This window comes from Ictalurus furcatus, chromosome 12, assembly GCF_023375685.1.
Source record: "Ictalurus furcatus strain D&B chromosome 12, Billie_1.0, whole genome shotgun sequence".
Classification (NCBI taxonomy): Eukaryota; Metazoa; Chordata; class Actinopteri; order Siluriformes; family Ictaluridae; genus Ictalurus; species Ictalurus furcatus.
This window is the reverse complement of record NC_071266.1, coordinates 897,451-923,429: the sequence shown is the minus strand read 5'-3', so window position 1 is coordinate 923,429 and position 25,979 is coordinate 897,451. Positions and strand designations below refer to the sequence as shown.

General features: G+C 39.3%; 1 protein-coding gene across 2 annotated transcripts; it reads right to left on the bottom strand.

Annotated features, from left to right (window-relative positions):
- Positions 1 to 295: 295 nt before the first annotated feature.
- Positions 296 to 25,744, bottom strand: atg3 (autophagy related 3). 2 transcript variants are annotated; one of them, XM_053637365.1, is made up of 12 exons: positions 25,521 to 25,744; positions 17,479 to 17,520; positions 17,328 to 17,377; positions 10,703 to 10,773; positions 10,481 to 10,588; positions 10,314 to 10,360; positions 10,119 to 10,200; positions 8,883 to 8,917; positions 8,630 to 8,785; positions 8,391 to 8,518; positions 2,091 to 2,159; positions 296 to 1,203 (listed from the first exon to the last, which is right to left on the bottom strand). In XM_053637365.1, exons 1-12 carry the CDS (start codon positions 25,590 to 25,592, stop codon positions 1,122 to 1,124), a joined length of 942 nt encoding a protein of 313 aa, XP_053493340.1. In that variant the 5' UTR covers positions 25,593 to 25,744; the 3' UTR covers positions 296 to 1,121. The 2 variants fall into 2 exon arrangements, with proteins under 2 accessions (XP_053493340.1, XP_053493341.1); XM_053637366.1 differs by lacking the exon at positions 25,521 to 25,744 and adding an exon at positions 18,363 to 18,466.
- Between the last annotated feature and the right edge of the window lie 235 nt (positions 25,745 to 25,979).

Sequence of the window (25,979 nt, the reverse complement as noted above, 5' to 3'; positions counted from 1 at the left end):
GTCATTTGAGAGAGTTTTTTACACTCCACTTTGAGGCATGATTAACCACTATTGGACACTGGTTTTAAGCCTATCTTTATAGGATGTACCCATTTATGAATAAAAGCATCTTAATGACATGACATTTGAAAAAGGTCCATTTGAGGTGACTTGAAGGTATGTATTAAAAGGACATGATGTATTTTGAGATATTTATGGACCTTTTGGTATTCCACAGGAAAGCAAATACAGACAGTACTATTAGGGTAACAGAAATGCCAGGTTATACTGGTTGTTGATAAAAATTAAGGATACGGGAGTATGCAAATGCTTTATTTGGAAAGGTAACATGAGTACGGCCCAAATATAATGCATGCACAGGGGTATATTGTGATAATGTGCTGCCCCTGGCAGGAACAGACAAGAGAACAGAGAAATAAAAACACCAGCGTTGAAACATTTGACAATTCTGTGAATGATACTTTAACAACCTATTAGCCACTTCCCTAAGAATATCAGAAGTACTGTAGATGTTTCTGACATCCTGGCCAAGTTTGGATCTCCCTAGTTTGACAAATCTCATGAAAAAAACGAAACAAATGCAACGACATCTGGCACAATCTGTAAGCAGCACTCTAAGCAGTCCTGCCCTCTGTATCTCAACACAACAGTGGTCTGGAGCCTGGATAATAATTCCAACATTCAAATAGAAAATGAGTCAAACAACTTGACAAAAATCATACAACTTTATGAGAATCGACAGGTGCAACACTGTACACTGTTTATTCCACACCTAGTCAGAAATTGCAATAAGCGGAAGTAATGGTGGTTAGCGTAATCATTATTTATTAAAGCAATTTATTCACCAGTAATACATAAGAGAGTGCCTGTTGGTGGTGTTCCAATCCAGTGTAAATATAAAACTTTTCAGCATTAGGCAAGAATGAGAATGACTCTGAAAATGAGACTGGAATTTGCTGTATGGAGTTGCAGCTGGGAATAATGTAGTAATTATTTATTTAACCCTCTTACCCATGCAAAGCCTTTAATTATTTAAAACATCATGTGTAAATGTGCTGCTGGCCTCTGCCTGCACTTCCATACAGCCTTCAATGAAGAGCTCCAGCTGCTATCCTGGAAAGTTACATAGTGAAGTGTCTTGTGTAATCATATTCTATTGTTGGAATAACAGCTTGCACAAATTTCAGGAAAATCAAGAGGTACCTGGAGAAGATAATTAAGGAAGCATTATAAAGGAAGTGGTTAATTTTTTGCCATTAACATTTTTAAAACAGTAAATTAATTTGGATGAGGTAAAATGCAATACATTTTTGATATAGTCTTTTCACCAATCTATTGTCTGAAGTCTGGATCACATGCTTGTTTTTTTTTTTAAACAGTAACCAGCAGGTACTTTGGGGGAGGCGGGGGCGGGGGCGGGGGGCTGCTGCTCGTCAACAGCCACTAGAAAAGTTTACATGCACACTTTCCTTCTTCCTATTCTAGAAAAAAAAAAAGATGTGTACAACAATTAGTAAGGAAGTGTACATCTAAACATTTCTAGTGTCTACATCTTAACTAAAAGAGACAAACATAAAACCTAAAAAACAAACACCACAATAGATGCATACACTTAGTATGTACCAGGAGTGGTTTGACTTTTGCCTGAATTTTTGGCATCCATAATAAAATATAGGAAAGATAGCTGATGACCAAATTTTGATTAAAATCTCAGTGTATCTGCTGCAGTGGCACTCAACTCAACTATTTATGCAATCCCATTTCCTGCCTGTATCATGCTGACTGATTACATAAGCAGAACATTTTTAATCACGTCTACCGTTAGAGGATCTTCATCATATAATCTGACACTGAAAATGTTATTGAAGAGTCTGTTATAGAACTGGGACAAGATTTTATTGGAATCATCTCGTACAATGCGACGATCATCTTAAAATATAGTTGTAATCGCAACATCTTTATACAGTGATGAAAGGTGATTTTGGAAAAACAAAATATCCAAAATCTTATATTCAACCAATTAGAAAGTTTTCTAACCCATATTTCTCTTTAGCAATGCCCCCCAAAAAGCAAAAAAAAAAAAAGGATACATATGAACCCCAAGCTCTCCTCCACCTTCAGCCACAGTTTCAATGATCTTCTTCATCACTTCGGCATGCCTGGAGAAAAAAGGGCACAAACATCTCTAATATAATAAAAATCCAATGGCCTACCGATTGCCCAAAAATTGATACCAAAAGGAAATAAAAGTCTACAGTGGCAAAGCCTCGGAAATAAATGGGAGGCTAAGAAAGATTGGTTTGGTGGTCTGGGAAAATTCATCAGATGTTGCTGAATTCTGGCAGTCTAAAAACAATATTTTTGTTCAAATGGGTTTTTCTGCCCATTACATACTTTGACACCTCTGCTTTAAGAAACCGTAAATATACTTACAGTACTGTGAAAAAGTATTTGCCTCATTCTGATTTCTCCTGTTTTTGTCCATCTCTCATAGTAAATTGTTTCAGAAATGAAAACAAATGTTAAATATTGAAGCATAAAAGTTATCCAATACCAACTGGGCCTGTGTGAAAATGTATTTGCCCCACATACTTACTAATTCCCCAAATCTATGAAACTGCATTCATAATGGGGTTCAGCTGGACGAGACGCAACCAGACCTGATTACTGCAAACCCTGTTCAATCACATCAACACCTAAATAGAACTTTCTCAACAGCATGAAGTTGGTTAAAAGTTCTTACGGAGTAACACACTATGCCAAAATGGAAAGAAATTCCAGAAATGATGAGGAAGAAGGTGATTGAAATACATCAGTCTGGGAAGGGTTACAAAGCTATTTCAAAGGCTCTGGGACTCCAAAGAACCACAGCGAGAGGCGTTATCTCCAAATGGAAAAACTCGGCACAGTAGTGAACCTCTGTGGCAGACCAAAATTCCTCTAAAAGCACAGCAAATACTCATGCAGGAAGTCACAAAAGAGCCCAGGACAACATCTTAGGAACTACAGGCCTGTCTTGCATCAATAAATATCACTGTTCATGACTCCACTATCAGAAAGACACTGGGCAAAAATGACTCCATGGAAGAGTGTTGAGGTAAAAACCACTGCTAACCCAGAACAACATTTAAGCTTGTCTGAATTTTGTCAAAACAGACCATGATGATGCTCCTTGTGGAAGAATGTTCTGTGTGTCTATGATCCGAAAGTGGAAATGTCTGGAAGACGGGTCTGTTACATCTGACGTAAACCAAATAGAATTCCACAAAAAGAACATCATACCTATGGTTGAGCATGGTGGTGGGAGTGTGATGGTGTGGGGATGCTTTGCTGCTTCAGGGCCTTGGCAACTTGCAATAATTGAGGGAAACATGAATTCTGCTCTCTACCAGAAAATCCTAAAGGAGAATTTCTGCCCCCCCCCACCCACTTTTGGAGTAGCCTAGTCAAATTCCTGACTTGAACCAATTTAGATACTGTAGCAGGACCTTAAATGGGCAGTTCATGCTCCAAAACCCACAAGTGTGGCTGAACTAAAGCAGTTCTGCAGGGAAGAGGGGGCCATCTTCCCTGCAGAGACTGATCTCCAGTTATCAGAAGCATTTTGGTTGGTTATTGCAGCTACAGGTGCCACAACCAGATTTTAAGTTTAAGGAGGCAATTAGTTTTTCACGAGTGCTAGGTTGTGAGTAACTTTTTTTTTTTGCTTCAGTAATAAAATTTTTCTTCAACCTGTGTTTATTCAGGTTGCCTTTGTTTTGTTGTATTTCGTTTGAAGAGCTAAAGCTATTTAGCATGATGCAAAACTACACTGAAATGTATTTACTGTCCAATATTGACTAGCTATTCTGCCTTCAAAGATCACATTCTATAAAGAGCCTGTTTAAGAAATTCTGTGGGAAAAACAGACTCCTGTTTTTAACTGCCTAAACATCTATTAGACATTCTTCGATATCACAATTGTACAGGTTTTTGCATGCTGTTGCATTACAATTTCCCATCACTGGAACTAAGGGGGCAAGGCCAAACATGTTCCAGCATGACAATGCACCTGTGAACAAAGAAACATCCATGAAGACATGGTTTCCCAAGGTTGGAGTGGAATAACTCAACCCCACTGAACCTTTGGAATGAACTGGAATGCCGACTGTGCCCCAGGCTACCTGGTCTGACCTCATTAACTCTTTTTTTGTCTGAGAATTAATGAGCCACGTTCCAAAATATTGTGCAAAGCCATCCCAGAAGAGTGGAGGATATTACACAACCCTCAGCTCAGAGACATCTTGCACCAAATGTGAGGCTATGCCTATGCAAACTTGTTGACTGCAGCTAGCCATCCTAGACCTCAGTTCTAAGGATGAAAACATACAACATTGCCAAGCTGTGTATCGCAAGCACTCAGGATTGACCCCAGCCAACATGCAGGAGAAAAAAGCTGAAGATACATCTCAAAACTCTCTCGGAGAGTATGAAGATGTTTACTATAGATATGGCTCAGCTAAAATTGTTGATTATGGAGCCAGACATGTCTCCAATCTCACATTTTACCCCTCAGTTTTCTAGTTCAAAAAAAGGACCATTGTTTCCGTCCAATTCAGGAAGTACTCATTGAAGTTCTCATTACTCATGTCATGCAGCCCCAAGACTGGTTGACGTCGCTGGACTTTCATGATGCATAATTCTATGTTCCCACTGTTCCAGAAAACAGGTGCTTTTTCTTCGTATTCCTGGGATTGGTATACCAGCTCAAAGTTCTACCCTTAGGTGCATGCAGGCTGCCTTTTAACCTCTGATGGCCAGGGGCAAAACACTGCACCTAGTGGTTAGGAGGGATCAAACAGAAGACTATTTACGAATGTAAGGGTAGTTCTATTCAAACTGCATTTGATTAAATCCACACCCTCAACATGATAAAATACTAAGACTCTGAGGGAATCTTAATCTCAAAAGAAATCTCAATGTCAGCACACTGAGAAATTTTTAGGGCTGCACAATTAATCGAATATCGATCTCGATTCTGATTTTGACTGCCCACGATTACATGAACATGATCGACTGCGATACTGACGTTTAAAGTTCGTCCTCCGCTCACAGAAACTCCACTGCATATCAAATGAAGCGCTTCCTAAACTTACAGCCAATCACCATAGAGTGGCGCAGGGATGACATCATTCTGTACGCCAAAACACGGAAACGAGTTAGCATTTTAGCCCTTCTGGTTCCATCCCAGGGTCAATGGGTTTTTTGAATGGGATTTTGGTTAAAAGCCTGAAATAAGGTCTGCGGCGAACACAAGCTCAAATATTTTCACGTTTTATTCTACGACATAAAATACGCCAGTAAAACCCCACTCAATTTTTTTTAAAGCTTTTATGTGTATTGAAAAAGACGGTTGCTAACTGTCACGTAATGAGGGTTTAGGATGGATGCAAGTGCAGATAAGAACTTTATTGAAGAGAGGCAGATAAATCCAAGACGTGAGACAACAGCGTGATCAAAAACAGGCAAAAGGTCAGGCGATCAGCAAACGGGCGTAAACAAGACTAAACGAGAATCAAACAATGAGGTCGAGAATAAGATCAAAACTATGAACAAAAGCTTGGTATGTGGAAAACTCACAATACTTCGCGTCAAACAAAGAGACACGAGATGGTTTAAATGACAAACGTAATTAAAGGTGAACACAAAATAGCTGAGACTAATGATGACACAGAAGGGAACAACCAATGACAATACAAGGGCGGAAACAGGACAGAAATCATAACAAATGCACATGTAAAAAGTCACTAAAAAACCCGGAAGTGCGCTGTGAGCTCCAGCACTTACACGAGGGGAAATCTTGACACTAACATGTTGCTAAAGGGGACTACAGATGTTGTCATGGACATAAAACGTCATCACACCGAACAGGGAAAAACTTTGCAGATAAACTGGTTCAGGTATGCTGTGCACAATTCCTCAGAAAAAACCATGGATGAGGATTTAAAGCTTGGTGACGGTGACGTTGAATTCGAGCGACCGTGGTGTAGTTCGTTTATAGCGTACGGTTAGCTGTTTATTTCTGCCGATTGTATTTAGGCTTCAAACTTCATAAAAGTTGTGTTCATTTGTGAAAATGATCTTGATGGACAGAACATGTTAGTATTGTAAACTTTTGTTGGTCACAGAGTTTATTTTTTGCAATAATCCAAAAGTCTATGTGAAAATCCTATTGGGTTTTTGTCGAGGGAACCGGTGTGATGCTAACTTCCGGGTTTCGGTACAAAATGACGTCGTCCCTGCACCTCGCTATTGGGTGATTTGGCTGCGTCTCTGCTCCTGTAAACACTGTTATTGACTTTTCTGCATTCGCCTGAATTGTTTTCATTTGGATGCATATTTTCATTTGGTTGATGGGATTTTTATTTTTACTTCTCCTATATTTTGAGTACAATTTTATTTATATTTTGCTTCTACGAGATGATGCACTTTAAGGATCGGTCTAATTTGATGTAAAGATTTGAACGTTAGCAGGAATGTAGCACAACATGGAGGTGAAAGCAGCGGTCTGTTTATTTAAATGTGAAAGTGCAACAAAAATATGTTGTCCCTAAAATCAATGAGTAATCGTGATAAAACAGGGAGGCATGAGGACTGCAGATGTGGCCCAGAACAATAAACTACAACGTCTGTAATATAAGATGCCTAAGACGGTGCTACAGAGAGACAGGAAGGACAGCTGATCATCCTTGCAGTGTAAAATTACGTGTAACCATGACGTGATCGAGAACTTGCAAATGCCTTGGTGGAAGAGTGGAGTAACATCTCACAGCAAGAACTGACCGATCTGGTGCAGTCCATGAGGATGAGATGCACTGTAGTACCTAAAGCAACTGGTGAACACACCAGATACTGAGTGTTAGTTTTGATTTTGACGCCCCTTTTATTCAGGGACTCATTATTCCATCTCTGTCCGGCAAACGTCTGTGAAACTTGTTCCGTTCTTAAGTGTTTTTATGTTAATGCAATATATTTACACGTTAAGAAATCTGCTGGAAATAAAATCAGTTGAATGTGAAAGGACATTTCTTTTTTTGCTGAGTATATAAGCAATTTTTTCTTATAAATAAATAAATAAATAAATAAATAAATAAATTTAATGAACCTTGCCATTGCAAATTTTGTACACAATTTGTACAGTGTCCACCGTGTAAAGTCCAAAAAAGTTTAGGCGACGTATGTGGTGATGTAGTTCCGGTTTTAGAATAGTTTTTGGAGTTTTTTGCCCGTGTCAGCATTTAAGTAAGGCTCTAGGTAGAATGATAATGGTGGGGATGCTTTGCTGCTTCAGGGCCTGGGCAACTTGCAATAACTGAGGGAAACATGAATTCTGCTCTCTACCAGAAAATCCTAAAGGAGAATGTCCAGTCTTCAGTCCCTAAGTTGAAACTCAAGCGCAACTAGATTATGCAGCAAGACAATGATCCAAAGCGTAGGACAAGTTTTAGTCCTAGAGGCAAGTGAAAGTCTGATCTCTAATTATCAAACTTTTGGTTGCAGTTATTGCTGCTAAAGGTGGCACAAGCAGATTTTAAGTTTAAGTGTTTTAGCTGTCATTTATGCAGATTCTCAAGCCACTGTGGGCTTTTACTGTACCACTTTCAATATTTTTATTGCACTGACACACTCTTGCTTTCGTTGAGAGTCAAAAAAAGGCAAGAAAGAGAGAGCGGAGTTTGAAGGGGAGAGAGTCAGTCAGTTGGGAAGCATGAAAAAAGATAAGGATGAATGAACAGTGTTTGTTTTGTGACACACATGATACATGAATGTTCTTGTCTTGATACTGGAGGAGACATGAAATAAGTTTAATGTCATTACATAGTATAGAGGTATTTATAGGTTTATATTTGCTTATATTTTGCACAGGACTTAATTTAAAAATTGCTGCCAAAATGAGCACTACTGAAAGCCATGTTCAGTAGAAGGTTCTAAGGATGTCTGCAAAGATTGGGGTGCGGTCTTCAATACAAGTTGGAGTCAAGTCCAAATAGTTGCTCCTCGGGAACCAAAAGTCCAACTGAGTTGCAATTTGGTGTGCTCCATTATTCTACTAATCTGCAACTAGATTCTTTAATCATTGAATATAAATTTTTAAAAAAAGCCAGCCGGGGAGGCCAAATATCTTTCTGAAGGCATTTCACACAACTAGCTAGTGTCACAAATCTTGATAAATATGTTCATCTATAGTCTACTTTTCTATGTAACTTGAGCAAGAACTGAGTTGGACAAAAACTGCACAAAAACTACCAATTTCCTACTCTGTGAGGCCATACTCGGCCAGGCCTTTTTTTGGTCATTTGAAGAAATAGTCACAAAACACCTTTGGTGCAAGTTGGCTGGTGTTTCAGTACCTGCATGGGTGCACAGAGCACATAGCAGGAGGAGGCAGGTGGGGGTGGTTTTCAATGGTGACTGTTTTCTTCACATGATCCTGGCTGATGTCCTCATACATCTGATCAACAGTGAGGGGTTGTCTTTCCTGGGAAACAGCACAACACAGGCTAAAACTTAATGATAAAAAATTACTGCCATTTTAAAGCCCAAAATAACACATCTGTTGTTTTTTGTGTCATGAGGATTGTGTATGAACCTCATCATATCCAAAAAGCCACAGCCTAGGAGTTTGATAGTATTTGTCATAAGTTATGTATAGATCATAGGTTCTTGTCTGAAGAATGGCATCTTCTCCGCCTGCCTCAGCCTTCCATTTAGCTGTATCTGCCATTTTACTTGTGTCAAGAGTGGCCTACACAAATGATAAAACAGTCTATGTTATTATTTAGATGCACAAACAAGTCACCAATGCCAATATAAAAGAAAAATTTGTACAAAAGTCACTGTACCTCATCTGTTTCCAAAAGTCCACTTTCTTCATACTCTGAAATGTAAGCACTAGTTTTACATTTAGACAGCAGTTATTGTATTTGCATTTCAAGGTGATCAAGATCAAATAAACATAGACCGATCAGCCATAACATTAAAACCACCTGCATAATATTGAGTAGGTCCCCCTTGTGCTGCCAAAACCATCAAGGCATGGACTCCACAAGACCTCCGAAGGTGTGCTGTGGTAACTGTGACCAAGACATTAGCAGCGGATCCTTTCGGTCCTGCAAGTTGCGAGGTGGGGGCTCCATGGATCAGTCTTGTTTTTCCAGCACATCCCACAGATGCTGAATCGGATTGAGATCTGTGGAATTTGGAGGCCAAGTCAACACCTTGAACTCTCATGTTACTCAAACCATTTCTGAACAATTTTTGCAGTGTGGCAGGGCGCATAATCCTGCTGAAAGAGGCTACTGTCATTAGGGAATGTCATTGCCATGAAGGGGTATATTTGGTCTGCAACAATGTTTAGGTAGGTGCACACAAGGTTTCCCAGCAGAACATTGCTTGCCTTCTTCCCATAGTGCATCCTGGTGCCATCTTTTCCCCAAGTAAACGAAGTACACACACCCAGCCACCCACATGATGTAAAAGAAAACGTGATTCATCAGACCAGGCCACCTTCTTCCATTGGTACAGTTCTGATGCTCATGTGCCCATTGTAGGCGCTTTTGCCAGTAGACAGGGTCACCATGAACAATCTGCAGCTACGCAGCCCTACATACAGCTAGCTGAGATGCACTGTGTTCTGATACCTTTCTGCCATAGCCAGCAATAAATCTTTTAGCGATTTATGCTACAGTAGCTCTTCTGTGGGATCGGACCAGGCGCATCAGCGAGGTGTGGGCACCCACGACCCTGTCACCACTTCACCGGTGGTCCTTCCTTGGACCAATTTTGGCAGGGAACATCCCACAAGACCTGCTGTTTTGAGATGCTCCGACATCACAATTTGGCCTTTGTCGGAGTCTCTCAGATCCTTATGCTTGCCCACTTTTCCTACTTCAAACACATCAGCTTTGAGTATTGACTGTTCCCTTATGCTGCCTAATATATCCCATCCCTTGACAGGTGCCACTGTAACGAGACAATGTTACTCAATTCACCAGGAAAGTCAGTGTTTTTAATGTTATGACTGATCAGTACATGCTAATATAAAAATTATTTTAAAAAAACAATGTTCTTGCAGTTACCCTTCATATCTGCTGCCTCCACTTCATCATCGTCATCATCACTAATTCCTCTGCCCAAGTGCACATTCATATTCATATTATCCTTCAAAAGGGGGAAAAAAAGATTCAAGATCAGCTGAAAGAAGACACCAGAGTGTGTTAGTACTAAGTGGAAATTCCTCTGTTGTGAGAATTTCTGTACAGTTACCACCTTACTTTATTATCCAAGGAGATTTCACGAACTGTTTCCGCCACACCGGTCACTGGCAATGTCAAAGTAATAAATATTTTTATTACTTAGAATTAAAGTTACTTTAAATATTTTTACCACCGTCACAATGACAGAAACAGGTTCACATTTTGGTAGTTCATTTCGATCTCACCAGAGTTATGATAAGTGTCAACCCATCCTCCATCTCCATCGTCCTCTTCTATAATGGCCTCCAGCTCATCAGAGTACTCCATCTGTTTACAACGCTTGTAACATGGAACTGAGACAGAGGAAGTTACACTATGAATTTTGACATCCAAGACACTATAATTTCTTAACTAAATTATGCATTTATTCATAGATTATTTCCACAGTCCAATTAGGTGCTACATACCATTACGGGTTAACAAAAACTGCTTGTCCTTGGGCAAGTACGGCTTCACCTTTGCTTCTTCTCCAGATGCCCTACAGTTAAAAAATATATATATTTAGGCACTTTGACAAGGGGGAAGTACCCTCTGGCAACATAGCATCAGCATTAACATGGCAATAATTAATCTGACTCAACCTGAACAAAAGATTGGAAAGATTAGAACCTCAGTATGCAATAGATTCAACCCTTTTAATGGTCAATTAAACTAAACACCACTGAATAATTGAACCAATGAGTATGTACAGTGGTGCTTATGATCTAAAGCCTCAGATTTTCACACAAGTCCTAAAAGCAGATAAAGAGAACCCAATTAAACAAGTGAGACAAAAGCCTTATAGTTGGTCATTTATTTATTGAGGAAAATGATCCGATAAAACATATCTCTGAGTGGCAAAAGTATGTGCACCTCTGCTTTCAGTATGTGGTGTGATCCTCTTGTGCAGCAATAACTGCAACTAAAAATTTCCAGTAACTGTTGATCAGTCCTGCACATCGGCTTGGAGGAATCGGAGCTCATTCCTCAGTACAGAACAGCTTCAGCTCTGGGATGGTGGGTTTTTTCACATGAACTGCTTGCTTCAGGTCATTTTACAACATTTCTATTGGATTAAGGTCAGGACATTGACAAGGCCGTTCCAAAACATTAACTTTATTCTTCTTTAACCGTTCTTTGGGAGAATGACGAGTGTGTTTAGGGTTGTTGTCTTGCTGCATGACCCACTTTCTCTTGAAACTCAGTTCACAGACAAATCATTACACATTCCTTTAGAGGTTGCTGGTATAATTCAGAATGCACTGTTCCATCAATGACGGCAAGCCGTCCTGGGCCAAACGCAGCAAAACAGGCCCAAACCATGATGCTACCACCAACATGTTTCACAGATGGAATTCTTATGCCAGAATGCAGTGTTTTCCTTTCTCCAAACATAACGTTTCTCATTTAAACCAAAAAGTTCTATTTTGGTCTCATCCATTCACAAAACATTTTTAGCTTCTAGCTTGTCCACATGATTTTTAGCAAACTGCAGATAGGCAGCAAATGTTGTTTTTGGAGGGCTGTGGCTTTCTCCTTGCACACCAATGTTATTCAGGTGTTCTGCTGAAGGTAGAATCATGAAAATTAAGTGGAGTGATCTTTGTTGGTCGACTACTCCTGAGGAAGGTGACAATGGTCGGGTTCCTCCAGTAGTACATAATCTATCTGACTGTGGTTTGGTGGAGTCTACACTCTTTAGAAATGGTTTTGTAACCTTTACCAGCCTGATGAGCTTCAACAACTCTGTGCCACTTGCACAAACATGCTGTGAGGATCAGACTTTGATAGACCCCTGTTCTTTAAATAAAACAGGGTTCTCAGTCACACGTGGTGATCATCCCATTAATTGAAAACACCTAACTCTAATTTCACCACAAATTAACCTCTAACCCTAAAGGTTCACATACTTTTGCCACTCACAAATATGTAACATTGGATCATTTTCCCAATAAGCAAATGACCAAAGTATAATATTTTGGTCTCATTTGTTTATTTTTTTTTTCTAAAGTGTTCACAAACTTTCAAACACCACCGTAATTAAGCTACATTTTAAATCATGACAATTTTGCTGAGCTTGGCTAAGGTTTAACTCCGGTGCAATAAATCAGTCCGTTGTTCATAGTGCACTCTCTAGTCTCTCTGCTTCCCAAATGTTAAACGTGCAAAAATGTTCATTATGCTACACAAGCAAACTTAAAAAAAAAAAAGTCAGATCCAAGGTTGCCATAATTGCATACCATTATGCTGTGAATGTGTCTGTGTACATATACACACACATCATTTAAATGATTAACCCAATTATTCTTTGTTTCTCTTTTCTATACAGCAAAATGTTTTCCTAAATTGGCTGAATAATTAAAAAAAAATATTTCGATTGTATCGTGCAACCATAGTTGAACACACAATCTTTATTTAGGCCCTGATAAATAAAAACATAAACTTGTAAGAGGGTGTTCTTTCTTTTTCCACCCATGACTGTATGTAACTGTATTTCTGTGAACACCATATAACCACCAGGGCTCCGTCATTCAGAACTGCCACCAACCCAGTAGGCACTCGGCAAGTAGATTCAAGCGGGGGAGGGGGGAATAAATAACTATTGGGTACTTACAGTAAATAGTAAGTATGTAAATTTTATTTATATAGCACGTTTCACACAGCAAAGCTGACCAAACTGCTGAACAGAGTAAGGAAAAGAAAAATAGGAAACAGAATAAAACCAATTAAAAACAGGCAATAGTAAAAATTTTATCAAAAAGCCTGGCAGAAGAGATATGTTTTAAGCCTCTTTTTAAAAGTGGTAATAGAAGGTGCAAGGTGGATGTCCAGTGGCAACTGATTCCATAGAGGAAGGGCAGCAAATGAAAAAGCTCTATCCCCCTTTGTTTTTAACCGGGAACGAGCGACATGCAACAGAAACCTATCAGAAGATCTTAGACATCTGTTTGATGAATGTGGTTTAAGAAGATCCTCGAGATAGGAAGGAGCGTGATCATTAAGAGTTTTAAAAACAAACATCAGAACCTTAAACTGAATCCTAAAACGGACTGGGAGCCAGTGAAGCGATGCTACAATTGGGGTGACACGATCATATTTCTTTGCCCTGGTCAACAGCCTTGCAGCTGCATTCTGAACCATCTGAAGACGAGCCAGAGATGACTGAGTAAGACCCGAGTATAATGAATTACAGTAATCTAAGCGAGAAGTGATAAAAGCATGAATAACCTTCTCCAAATCTTGGAAAGACAAAAATATGTTTTAAGTTTCGAAATAATCCGTAGTTCATAAAAACTAGTCTTAACGACCAAATTTATTTGCTTGGTTAAGCATACTTCTGAGTCCGGAATGAAGCCAAGGTTCCCAACCTGGGAAGAAATTGAGGGGAAACGGTTATGAAGCTCATTAATGAGACCATCTCTCAATCTCAGGGGGCCAAAAACAATTATTTCAGTTTTGTCTTCATTAAGTTGGAGGAAATTATTTGTTCAATTATTCAATGGAATGTACAACTGGGTATCATCAGCATATAAATGAAAAGAGACATTGTGTGCCCTAATAATATTCCACAACGGAAGCATATACAAGTTAAAAAGAAGTGGGCCCAGAATGGAGCCTTGAGGAACACCATTAATAATAGGAGCGGAAGATGAGGAGAAATTACCCAACACTACCGAGAAGGCGCTGTCCTTAAGATATGAGCTGAACCATTGCAGGGCGGTGCCCATGATACCAAACAGATGCTCTAAGCACCAAAGAAGTACGTTATGGTCTACAGTATCAAAGGCAGCTGTAAGATCTAATAGCGTCAACACAGTATTTTTTCCAGCATCCACTGCTTCTTTGCTTAAGAAACCCTGTTTCTTAAGCAAAGGTTGAACAATAGCATGCTTAAAACAATTTGGGACCACCCCAGCATCCAAAGATGAATTCATTAACACTTGGATACTGGGGCCAATTTCAGAAAAGGTTGCTTTCATAAGCACAGCGGGAACAACATCAAGTGGCGTGGATGATATTTTCATCTGGTTAACCAGATCACACAGTTCCTTTAGAGAAACGTGTTCAAATTGATCAAAGGAAATCGGTATAGCCAGCGAATTCAGGGACAGGTCTGAGAACTGCGAAGTGAAGGAAGAACGAATGGTAATTACTTTATCAGCAAAAAACTTTAAAAACTTCTCACAAAGTTCAGCCGAGGGTTCCCCATGGAATTGGCAACTCGGATTAATAATTGAATTTATCATGGTGAATAAAATCTTAGGTCTGCAGCACTCAAGATAGATGTTTCAACAGCATTAGCTCGATAACTTTCACTACTGAGAGGCAGTGAGTGAATTAATAAAACTAGTCACAACGGCAGAGCTGGCAGCAGGGACATTAAAAACAATGGGCTTGTGATCAGAGAAGGAAGCATCTTCAATATTAACATCATCAACAGCGGTTCCATATGACAATATAAGGTCTAGTGTATGACCAATGACATGTTGCCTGATTCATATGTTGAATAAGACCAAAGGAATCCAAGATATTACAAAATTCAGTAACCAAGAGTCGACCAGGGCAGCAGGCCTGCATTAAAATTAAAATTAAAACATTAAAACATTAAAATCACCCGATAATAACAAACATCATACAACAGAACAATAGAAGTAATAAATAAATAAATAAATAAATAAATAAATAATCATCACAAAAATCACTTAAAAAGGCATTGTCTGGGTTAGGTGGCCTATAGAGCAAAGCACAGAATAGCGTGGAAAAGGTTGACTCCAACACAACACACTGTACCTCAAACGACGAGTAAATCCCAACAGAAACTCTCCGAATGTTCAGTGACTGTTTAAAAACCATAGCAACCCCACCAGCCTTGCCAGAAGACCTTGGAGTACTAATAAAACAACAGTTCTGTGGACAGAGCTCCTCGACGACTGCTCACTCACCAGGACTAACCCAGGTCTCCGTCAGGAATAAAATATCCAGGTTATGTCTGGCAGAAAAGTCATTTAAAATGAAAGTTTTGTTGCACACGGACCGAGCGTTAAGTAGAGCCATATTCAGAGGAGACTGAGGTAGCGAGGTCAGATCCGGTGAAACGAATTCCAGTTGTCGGAGATTTAAACAGTTCACTCTTCTCTGACGAATCCGTAATCGTGGAGTAGCAGAGCAATTAGACGAGTGTAGGAAGTCCGGGAAAATAGGCAGATGAAAAACATATCTGTAATCCCATGAGCGTCGCGTCAAGTGGAGTCCCTCCAAGCTTATAGCAACCAAGGGAAACTCAATCGATTGTATGGAGGAAGCGATTGTCCGTCTGATTCTCACCCGAACACCAGCACGATACCCTCTCTTCCTGCGGCGCTTCCTTAGAGGAGGAAAGCAGCAAGGTCTCCAGCGTGCGCACTCCAACGCGGGTCGGCTGGACGAGGAATGAAAACGAGAATACAGAGCAGGACAAAATTGCAGATGAGCTCCCGTACAGCTTCTGATGTTAAGCAAAGCTTGACGATTGTAGGTCAACACTGAATCTACATGATACCAGTGTGACACGATACACAGTAAAAACAGTGCAGATGCCAGACGAACAGACAGAACAAACTATAATAGACAGGAAAGACAAGAGAGACGGCATGCCGACAGGTACACTTGGGCCATATTGGGTCAAAAGTCAAAGTCATACTACATCACTGTCATTGCATGACTCTGTGGGAGGTCTTGGCATGGTGTACACACACACACACACACACACACACACACACACACACACTAGAGAAAGTCCAGGTGTTATAATATCGGCATCTTGACCCAATTTTATTGTGGAGGTCTATGGAGAGTTCCTTAACCGAACTGGTTTTTGGTCATGCACTGAACTGTGGGACCTTATAGACAAAAGGTGTGTGTCTTTCTAAATCATGTCCAATAAAGTACATTTCAAACAGGTGTACTCCTGTCAGGTTCTAGAGATCTCAAGATAATCAAAGCAAACAGAATCAACCAGACCTCGTTTTGGGATACCGTAACCAAGGGTCTAAATGCTGATCTAAATGAAAAATTACAGTTTGTGATTTTTAATAAATTTCAAAACAAAAAATTCTAAAATCTCGTTTCACTTTGGCATGATAGGTTACTATATGTAGATTGGTGGCAAAAAAAAGTGAATTTAATTTACTTAAATAGATCACAAAGCATGTAAAAACTGAATCTGAATATTTCCGAACCCACTGTATAATAATACGGTATCTCACAAAAGTGAGTGCACCCCTCACATTTTTGTAAATATTTGACTATATCTTTTCATGTGACGACACTGAAGAAATGACACTTTGCTACAATGTAAAGTAGTGAGTGTACAGCTTGTGTAACAGTGTAAATTTGGACATTTTCACTTAGGGGTGTACTCACTTTTGTTGCCAGCGGTTTAGACATTAATGGCTGTGTGTTGAGTTATTTTGAGGGTACAGCAAATTTACACTGTTACACAAGCTGTACACTCACTACTTTACATTGCAGCAAAGTGTCATTTCTTCAGTGTTGTCACATGAAAAGATATCATCAAATATTTACACAAATGTGAGGGGTGTACTCACTTTTGTGAGATACTGTACATATGATTTACTTATAACAACGTCTTTTAAACAAAAAGTCATATTTTCTGATTTTGTTTCGCTTCCCTCATGATTTCGCTCACATTCTCACTTTCCATGCCATTCTCCTATTCATTCATCTCATTCTAACTCTAACACCCTCCCCTTTTGATCTCTCACACTGTTCTCCGATTCGATTTTTCCTTCACCTTGCTTATTCTTTTATTCTTTTTTTCCTCATTCCTTCTTTCTGTGCTCACTTTCTTTCTTCCATCCTGCCATCTCTTTCAGCTCCTGCATGCAGTGTGTATTTCCTTCAGAAAACGCAGATATTATTTTACTGATGAATACTAAACTCATTAGGCCATACAACAGCAAGTGCTGGAGAAAGCGCATCACTTTACACTATCCTCAAGCAAGACACGTCGTGTCTGGTGTGAACTCTAAAACAGGCACTTGACGTTCTTACCATTTCCACGTGGGGCAGTGATGGACTAGATGGTCTCCTGCAGCAACAAACTGTATAAAGACTTAGATTTAATGCAATACAATCCATTATGATATTAAATTATCACATCAAATAATATCTTATTTCATTATTATCACAAAACAGAATTTACCTCCTCAGGAGTTATAACTCCAGTTTCTTTAAATTTGGATTCCTGCAAAAAGCAGTGAAGCACAGTGAAAAAAAATTAATAATAATAAAAAAAACACAAAAAAACATTTGAAGTAATAATGATCTAGTTAAGGATAAAATTTTAATTAGGCTACAAGTCACGTGTACATGAGGACCAATACCAGTGACATCTCGGTCAACTAAAGGAGAATTACCAAATTGTAGTTCCCACTCACAATGAGCCTTATTTATCAAGCTGGATATGAATGGAGTTATTTATAAAGTGTTCATACAAAGGGTCTACACAAGAAATTTGGCATTCGGATAAATTCAGAAAAACATTCTACTCACGTTCATGTGTATGTAAATTTAAGCGCAAGAAAACTACCTAATGTAAACCTTGAACTGACTGACTTCAAATCATATAATCTGCATGGATTACTGTACTTTTATATATATTCCATGACTTTAAACTGTTTACTTTTATTACGTTTACAGCATTTCGCACGCACCCTTGTCCACATCAACTTAGGCTATATAACTGCTTTGTAATCGGTCAAGACCATATTCTCATTCTAGTTCTCTGGAAGAATACAATCAAGAAAACTTTGTGAAACCCGGTCATTTTAGATTATATTATACACATGAATTAAAGAAGATGAAAAATAAAGAAAGTGAGCCAACACACTCAAATTAAGACAAATAAAAGAAATTATTAGATTATGACACAAAAAAACTGCCACCATATAAACAGAGGTCAGCCTGGTCTGTCTGAGCATAGCCATAATCTGCTGACTGAAGCTTTAGCGGTCATTCAACATAGAAGTGAGTCAAAATAACAACAACAACAACAACAACAACAACAACAACGACGGCCGTTTTTACCCTAATCATTACGTTATCATCATTCTTTATCGTTCAAAATAACTTTTAGGCTCAAAACAGGCTCCCGAGTGGTGCAACAGAAAAGGTTTCGCCCCATCAGCCGGAGATCACGAGTCCAAAAGGGCATAACTGGCCATTCTCTCAGGGCGGTGAGGGGAGGCGTGCTCTCTCTCCCCTATCAATCACAGTAACACTAACTAATCACAGGCTTCTGTGAACCCATGCATGCAGAAGTGGGCAGATAGTGGTGTCCTTCCTTCCCCACTGCCTCCTGACGTTGCATGAGATGCAGTTTGGAAAGATGCAATTTGCTGGCATTAGGAAGCCTCAGAGGAAGCATGACTTCACCCTATCTTGTTGGTAAACTGGGGAGGAAAAAACCTCGTCCACTTTTGCCTTTCGGACTTTACATTGATCATGTTCAAGTACACAGACAGCTGTGAACTTTTATGGAGTTTTGTAGGCATCACTACATGCAAACGAGCCGGGTCAGGAAGACACTCTGCACTTTGTGAATATGGGTCATCACCACACACAAGAATAAAAAGAAAATTTAAATATCTGAAACCTTTAGTAAATAGGACCGGGACTTTTTATTTTCAGTTTGGCTTATGCAAAATGTCAGAACTCATGATCACCGGACAACACGGCAAATGTTTTTCTACTGTGCTGCTCAGAAGCACGCTGCACCGATGCCTTTCTCTCCCCAGCAGAATCGGACTCCATTTCTCACGCATGTACATTACAGAGAAGGCATACTCATACTGCATATTTATTATTTTCTCATAAGATTGGTTTTGTTTTTTAAATAAATATTTAGTAAATATGCAGCATCAGTAGTCCTACCCTATCACACATAAGCAAGCAAAGAGGAGATGGATTTTGTTAAACGCTATTTCTCTTTCCTTTTTAAAACCTACCAGGATGACGAAAGCGAATTTTTTAAACAAATCGTGGTTTGTGAAAACATTCCCAAACTGAATTTGTAATCTTGCTGCTTGCCATGATACTCCTGAGATTATTGTTGGAGTTCTCACCAACTGGAAGTCACTTGTTGCTGTGGATGATGGCCCCACATGGTAAAACCTAAAGATCACTGAGATTACTGAGGATGGTAGCACTTAAAAAAAGCATAAGGATGGCTTTGGACCTCAAATCATATGAACCGTTATGCTATGATAGCTTCAGGGCTGCAACTGCCACAAACAGCTTTGCACTCAAATCTCCATCAGTCAGTACGTTTACATGGACAGCAATACTCCGATATTAACCCGATTAAGACGGTACTCTGATTAAGAAACTACCATGTAAACAGAGATTATTGATGACCTTAAGTCATACTCGAAGTAAACACAAATGGAATTAAGACATGTGGAGTATTCCTGTTTTAGTCGGATTATGGACGTGCGTTACAGACATGTACACACCTTAATCACACTGTTAACGTCAGGTCATTTTGTGACAGGACACGATCACACACGGCAGCGCTCAACCGTCTGACGGCAAACAAGAGAGCACAGCTGCGTCCCAAACCACGTACTTACCTACTATATAGTGCATGAAATACATGTATTTTGGCTAATATATAGTAGGTAAGTACGTGTTTTGGGACGCAGCCCATGGCTTCAAGCAGTCGTCTATTTAGTATGAGCACAGTTAAAGAAGAGATTTATTTATAATCGCACTATCCGTTGTGACCCAGATGAGGACGGGTTCCCTTCTGAGTCTGGTTCCTCTCAAGGTTTCTTCCTCAGATCGTGTCAGGGAGTTTTTCCTTGCCACAGTCGCCTCTGGCTGCTCATTAGGGATAAATTCATACATTTAAAATCCTGAAATGACGTTTCTGTAAAGCTGCCTTGAGACAATGTCCATTGTTAAAAGCGCTATACAAATAAAACTTAATTGAATGGAATATTTGTTGCATAATATAGCTTTACTCTACATGAGTAGTCTTACAAGCAATTAAACACGAGTGAATATATCTAAATTGTTGAAGTTGTTGATCTAGCAGAGGCCGGGAACCTTGGCAAGGCCATGAAAGGCGAATAAAGTTAGGATTTTTTTTTTATTTATTATTAAAATGACAGAGAAAAGCTGACATTTTTAAAAAGTTTTTATATGCTTCTTATTATTATAATTATTATCTTTACTACTATTGCATAATTATAAAAAGTGGCAATGTAATAAAGGCCATTTCATGTTGTGTGTTCTTGACCTAACAGTTATTATTTCAGTCTTCCGCTGCATTTGTTTTCATGCAGAAATGTCCTGCGAATCCTCTCTCGTGTACCTATCTTGGCTGTTTCAAAGGTTTTGATCATGTGCTCTTCTAACAAAATTTCTAAACGAATCGGAGAGGAGACAACAAAATAAGGTACGGAAAGCTTTTGTATCTGCTGTTATAGCATCGTCTTTATTCATTGGCCTAGTGGTGGAGAACTCTACCGTTCAGCACAATTTCCAAACAGCGATTCAGGGGGCCAAGCCCGTTCTGTCCGCACCCCAATGGAGTAAGTGAGGAGTAGTTTTACTAACTTATGAATTATAGTACCCCCTACAGGGGATTTAGACAAAACTTCTTGGAGACCCATAGGATGAGGTCCCTCAGTTATCTACAAAGTTCGATCAAAATAGGTCATGCAGTTGCTGAGATATGTCTTCACTTCCTGTTTGGTTTGTCAGCATGTTTTTTGTTTTTTTTTGATAATTATTGAGGTTCACACTCTCTTGAGTAGTTTGACACCAATATTGTGAAGACTGGCCAAAAATCCTAGGACTAGTTTGCAAAAGTACGTTTCGTATATCTTGCAAATTATCATACACTCGAGAGGGTGTGGCTAAATGGTCCAAAACGTTAACACATTAACTGAATTCTAAAGATTAAAGTAAGATTTCTTGACTTGTTGAATGTTATTCATTCATATAAACATTGACTGAATTCTAAAAAACCTCATGCTAGTCTCACATTCACAAACGATTCGGACTATTTTGGCGACATTTTGCGTTGGGTGTGGGGGGGCAACTTCACGCAGGTCAAACAAAAGCATTTCCCCATCACTGACATCAAACTGGTAATATATAGGCCCAATATAAACTTTTTTTTGGATGATATTAACTCATTAACATTAACTGCATATGAAACATCCTACTGTACAAATATATTTTTCTGTGCAATATATACTACTTTTTTGTCAACTTCTCTTCATTTGAATATTTCAACGGTGTACTGGCCCTTTAATTCGGCGCGGGAGCAGCGCGAGTAAGGGGGGGGGGGGGTGGGGGAATTAGAATCGATGACGCTTCATTACTGCAGCATCCGGTGTAAAATTTTAGCGGAGCAGAGATTACAGACATCACAAACTGCAGTTTCATCGTCATTCCACACAAGAGACATCATCTTTACACACAGCATGAAGTCGATGTGTTTTCCCCGCCCTCTTTTGATTGACAGGATACAATCCGCCTTGATCATTGGATGTTTTTAAACTATCGGCCGATAGCGGGAAAAATAGCCTTTAATCGGCCGATACATCGGTGCATCTCTAGTTTTAAGCTATATTTTACAAATGCATTGGAGTATCGTTATGAAATAGTACTCGTCATCGTCCCCATAAACTGAAAAGACTCAAAGGTTGGCTCTACAACAGTGGAAATGTTTAAAAAGGCCATTTCTTTATGGTAAATTACAATAAATTTCTTAAAAATTATCTTGCTTTGTCTCTGATTTAGATGCTTATAGGATTGCGCAATATTAAAGCGTCATGAAACACTAAACTACATTTTCTGAGATTTTAACAGAGGTGTTCTTATCGCACATCATAAAAGACAATCTTAGCATCTGTTCATTTTAATTGTAGGAGAAAGCTGGTTAATTTTCAGCTGTTTTCCGCTATTTTCGTCTTTCTGGTTTAAAATCTCAGTCACAGGCGGTGACGTGGCAGTGTACTACAGTACTTGGATGACTTGCGTTATAATTATTCATGAGCCTGCGTGTTCTTATCCTATGAGAAGATGCTGTCTCTTAATTATTCAGGACAGCATGTGGTGCTTTCCTACAGATGCGCTAGATGAGAGAGGCGTTCGGGTTTTTTTTTTTTTTTGAGTGTTCTGAAGGCTCGCCCCCCTCTTCCTCCCGTGCCGTTCCCTCCCACGCCCCCTCCCCTCTTCGCACAGCCATCCATGCCTATTTAAGCTGCATTTTCTCAAAAACATCGAGAGGTAGACTTGAGCTGAAAGAGGGAGATTTCATGACCCTTTAAGTAATATTTTTTGTGCATGTCCTTAAAGGCCCTAAAGTGCTTGAACACTGATAATTGCTGTGTGCACCTATATTTATTAGGTGTTCAAGCACGAAGCACTGAAATATATTAGACTTCCTAATACTTACGGCTTAGACCACAGCGCCTAAGTGTTTTTTCCGAGCACCTTAAGCCGAATGAAAGTAAAAAGGCATTTAGGTAACATATCAGAATAAATACAAAAACAATGGTGAGTTCTATGCTGAGAAAAAAAAAATGAGATGTGGCTTGATCTCATGTAATTAATGAGTAACTAATGTAGCCTATTTTACAACTACAGAAATCACTAACCTAGCTAGATAGATGTTCATGTACTGTATTATGTTTTGTTAGCCAGCTAAACTAGTTAGCTAACATTACATAAAGATCCGTTTTGTTAATTATTTCTTTAAAAGTATCGTTTTGTAGACAGGTAAGCTGCTTTGGTTGTAAAGCAGTTTGGGGACACTTGCCTTCCGCTTTCGGTGTCATTACCGTTAGGTGTCGAAAAGAATGGAATTAAATTCGTGCCAAAAGTATCGAACGTAACTTTTCAAGGACTGAAACAAAAATATACAATGAGAAAGGAGACAAACCATCTGAAACTGAAAACAGTGAACTCCGTGGCAAAAACTTAACACGGTCTTCAAATAAACAGCATTCTTTCTTAAGTTTTACATTCCGCAAGTTTACGTTCGTCATTCTGGCACAAATCTCACGTGTGGGTGGGTTTAACAGTGATTTACTCTCACAGGCTAGTGAGATTTAGACTGACCGCTCCCTTTCCAAGAAATACAGACTTCAGTGTCGCGAATTTCGGAGAGTGTTCTGGATGTGGTTCTCTGTGTAGTGTGGTTGAAAAGATTACCTTCTGAAGACAAATACAAGTTCAGCTCGCAGAGACACAGCTGACTCCGGAGTAATACTGTATGTTTATTTTCATCACAGCCGGGGAGAAGAGCTCAAACGACCAAAGTGCTGCATGCAATTATATAGTTCACTGTACTGGGCTTAACGTCATGTGGGAGTTTCCACTGCATTCTGCGATAGGACACGTACACGTCTGACGGCAAACGAGAGCGCACGGCTGCATCCGAAACCGCGTACTACTATACAGTATGTACTTCAGCTCTATATAGTGGGTAAGTACGTGCTTTTGAACACAGCCTCTGGCTTCAAGCAGTCGTCTAATTGCACGTACAGCATGACAAATAATTACCTGCACTTGAAGCTTTCATAAAATTAAAAATGGAACACGCAAAACTGTATACGGTACCATAACGCAGACGAAGTCTATGTTGATACGTGAAATTCTGGAGGGAACGTCGGACGGCGTGACGTTAATCGATCTATGTTCTTTAACATGTAAAACAGTAACATGACAGGAGTATCCTAAAAGCGACTCATGTAAACACCTTAATCAGAATATTGTCTTATTCAGAATAAGGTCAATAATTAGATTACTGCTGTTCATGTAAACGTAGTCCATCAGTACGTTTACGTGGACAACAGCAATCCGAGATTAACCCGATTAAGACGATACTCTGATTAAGAAACTAGCATGTAAACAGCGATTATTGATGACCTTAATCCGATTGAAGTCATACTCGAATAAACACAAATGGAATTAAGACAGGTGGAGTATTCCTGTTTTAGTCGCATTATGGACGTGTATTACAGACATTTAAACACCTTAATCACACTATTAACGTCGCGTGAGAGTTTTCATCGCATTTTGCGACAGGACACGATCACACACGGCAGCGCTCAACCGTTTTACGGCAAACAAGAGAGCACGGCTGCGTCCCAAACCGCGTACTTGCCTACTATATAGTACATGAAATACATGTATCTCAGCTACTATATAGACGGTAAGTACGCAGTTTGAGACGCAGCCCACGGCTTCAAGCAGTCGTCTATTTGCACGTACAGCACGACAAATAATTAACTGCACTTAAAAATTTAAAATAAAAACACCCAAAACTGTATACGGTTCCATAACGAAGATGAACTGCATGTTGATACGTGAAATTCTGGAGGGACGTCGGACGGCGTGGCGCGGTGACGTAATGACGTGGGCTGTTCATCTAATTATGATCTATAACACGTAAAACGGGAACATGACAGGAGTATTCTACAAGCGACTCATGTAAACACCTTAATGACATTATTATCTTAATCAGAGTAAGGTCAATAATTAGATTACTGCTGTCCATGTAAACGTAGTCAATAATGCGACTAAAACAGGAATACTCCACATGGCTTCATTCGATCTGTGTTTACTTCGAGTATGACTTTAGCCGGATTAAGGTCATCAATAATCGTTGTTTACATGCTAGTTTCTTAATCAGAGTATCGTCTTAATCAGGTTCATATCGGATTATTGTTGTCCATGTAAACGTTTCTTTTTGCATTTATAAACCTCACGCATTTATGTGATGTGTTATAATATCTGTATACTGCATAGCCATCTGAAAAAAACCCCACTGGACATATAGCATTAACACATACATAAATATACACACACATATATATATATATATATATATACACACTTACATATATGTGTGTGTGTGTGTGTGTGCTAATTTGAACAATAGTACGATATCTTCCTGAATCTTTAGAAGAACGGAAGTGGGTGTTGCAAACTGAAATATGACCCAAAATCTATATTTTAAAAAACTTTATATTGTCCGACACACTGCATAGTTTTTGAAGGCCTCACTTCCAGGTTTGTGTCTGAGAAATCTCAGGATCAGGATAGGATCATCATCATCATTATCATCATTATCATCATCATCATCATCATCATCATCATGGATGTCTAATTTAGAAGCTAGTGAGCTAGCAGGCGACACTGGCTAGCACGCCTCGGGCTTACCTTCAGGACGGGCGTTAGAAACTCAGCCACTCCTAGAGCTGTGCCTTTCACAGAATTGAAGACGTCCTGCATGGTGACAATGTAAATACCACAGAGCCGAAATGATTTGACTTTTCAACTGTTCTACGTACAACTACTACTCACTATTTTTCTGTTTAACTAGCTCATAGCAAAAACCACGTGACCTAAGTCAGCCGACTGTCTTCCGCTTTTTTTTCTTTTCTTTTTTTTTTCTTCCGTCTTCTTCTTCTTCTTGTTTTATGGTGGGTTGGTGCACTTCCGCCACCTACTGGGTTGGAGTGTAGAGCATCAACGCGAAGGCAAAAAAAAAAAAAAAACCCTAAAAACAAAGAAAAACTATCGACTATATCCTTCTATACAACTTTGTTCCCTTAAGGTAAGTTAAGAGCACTTTTGTACACTTTTGAGAGATTGTTTAGCAGATTTTTAATTGATTAC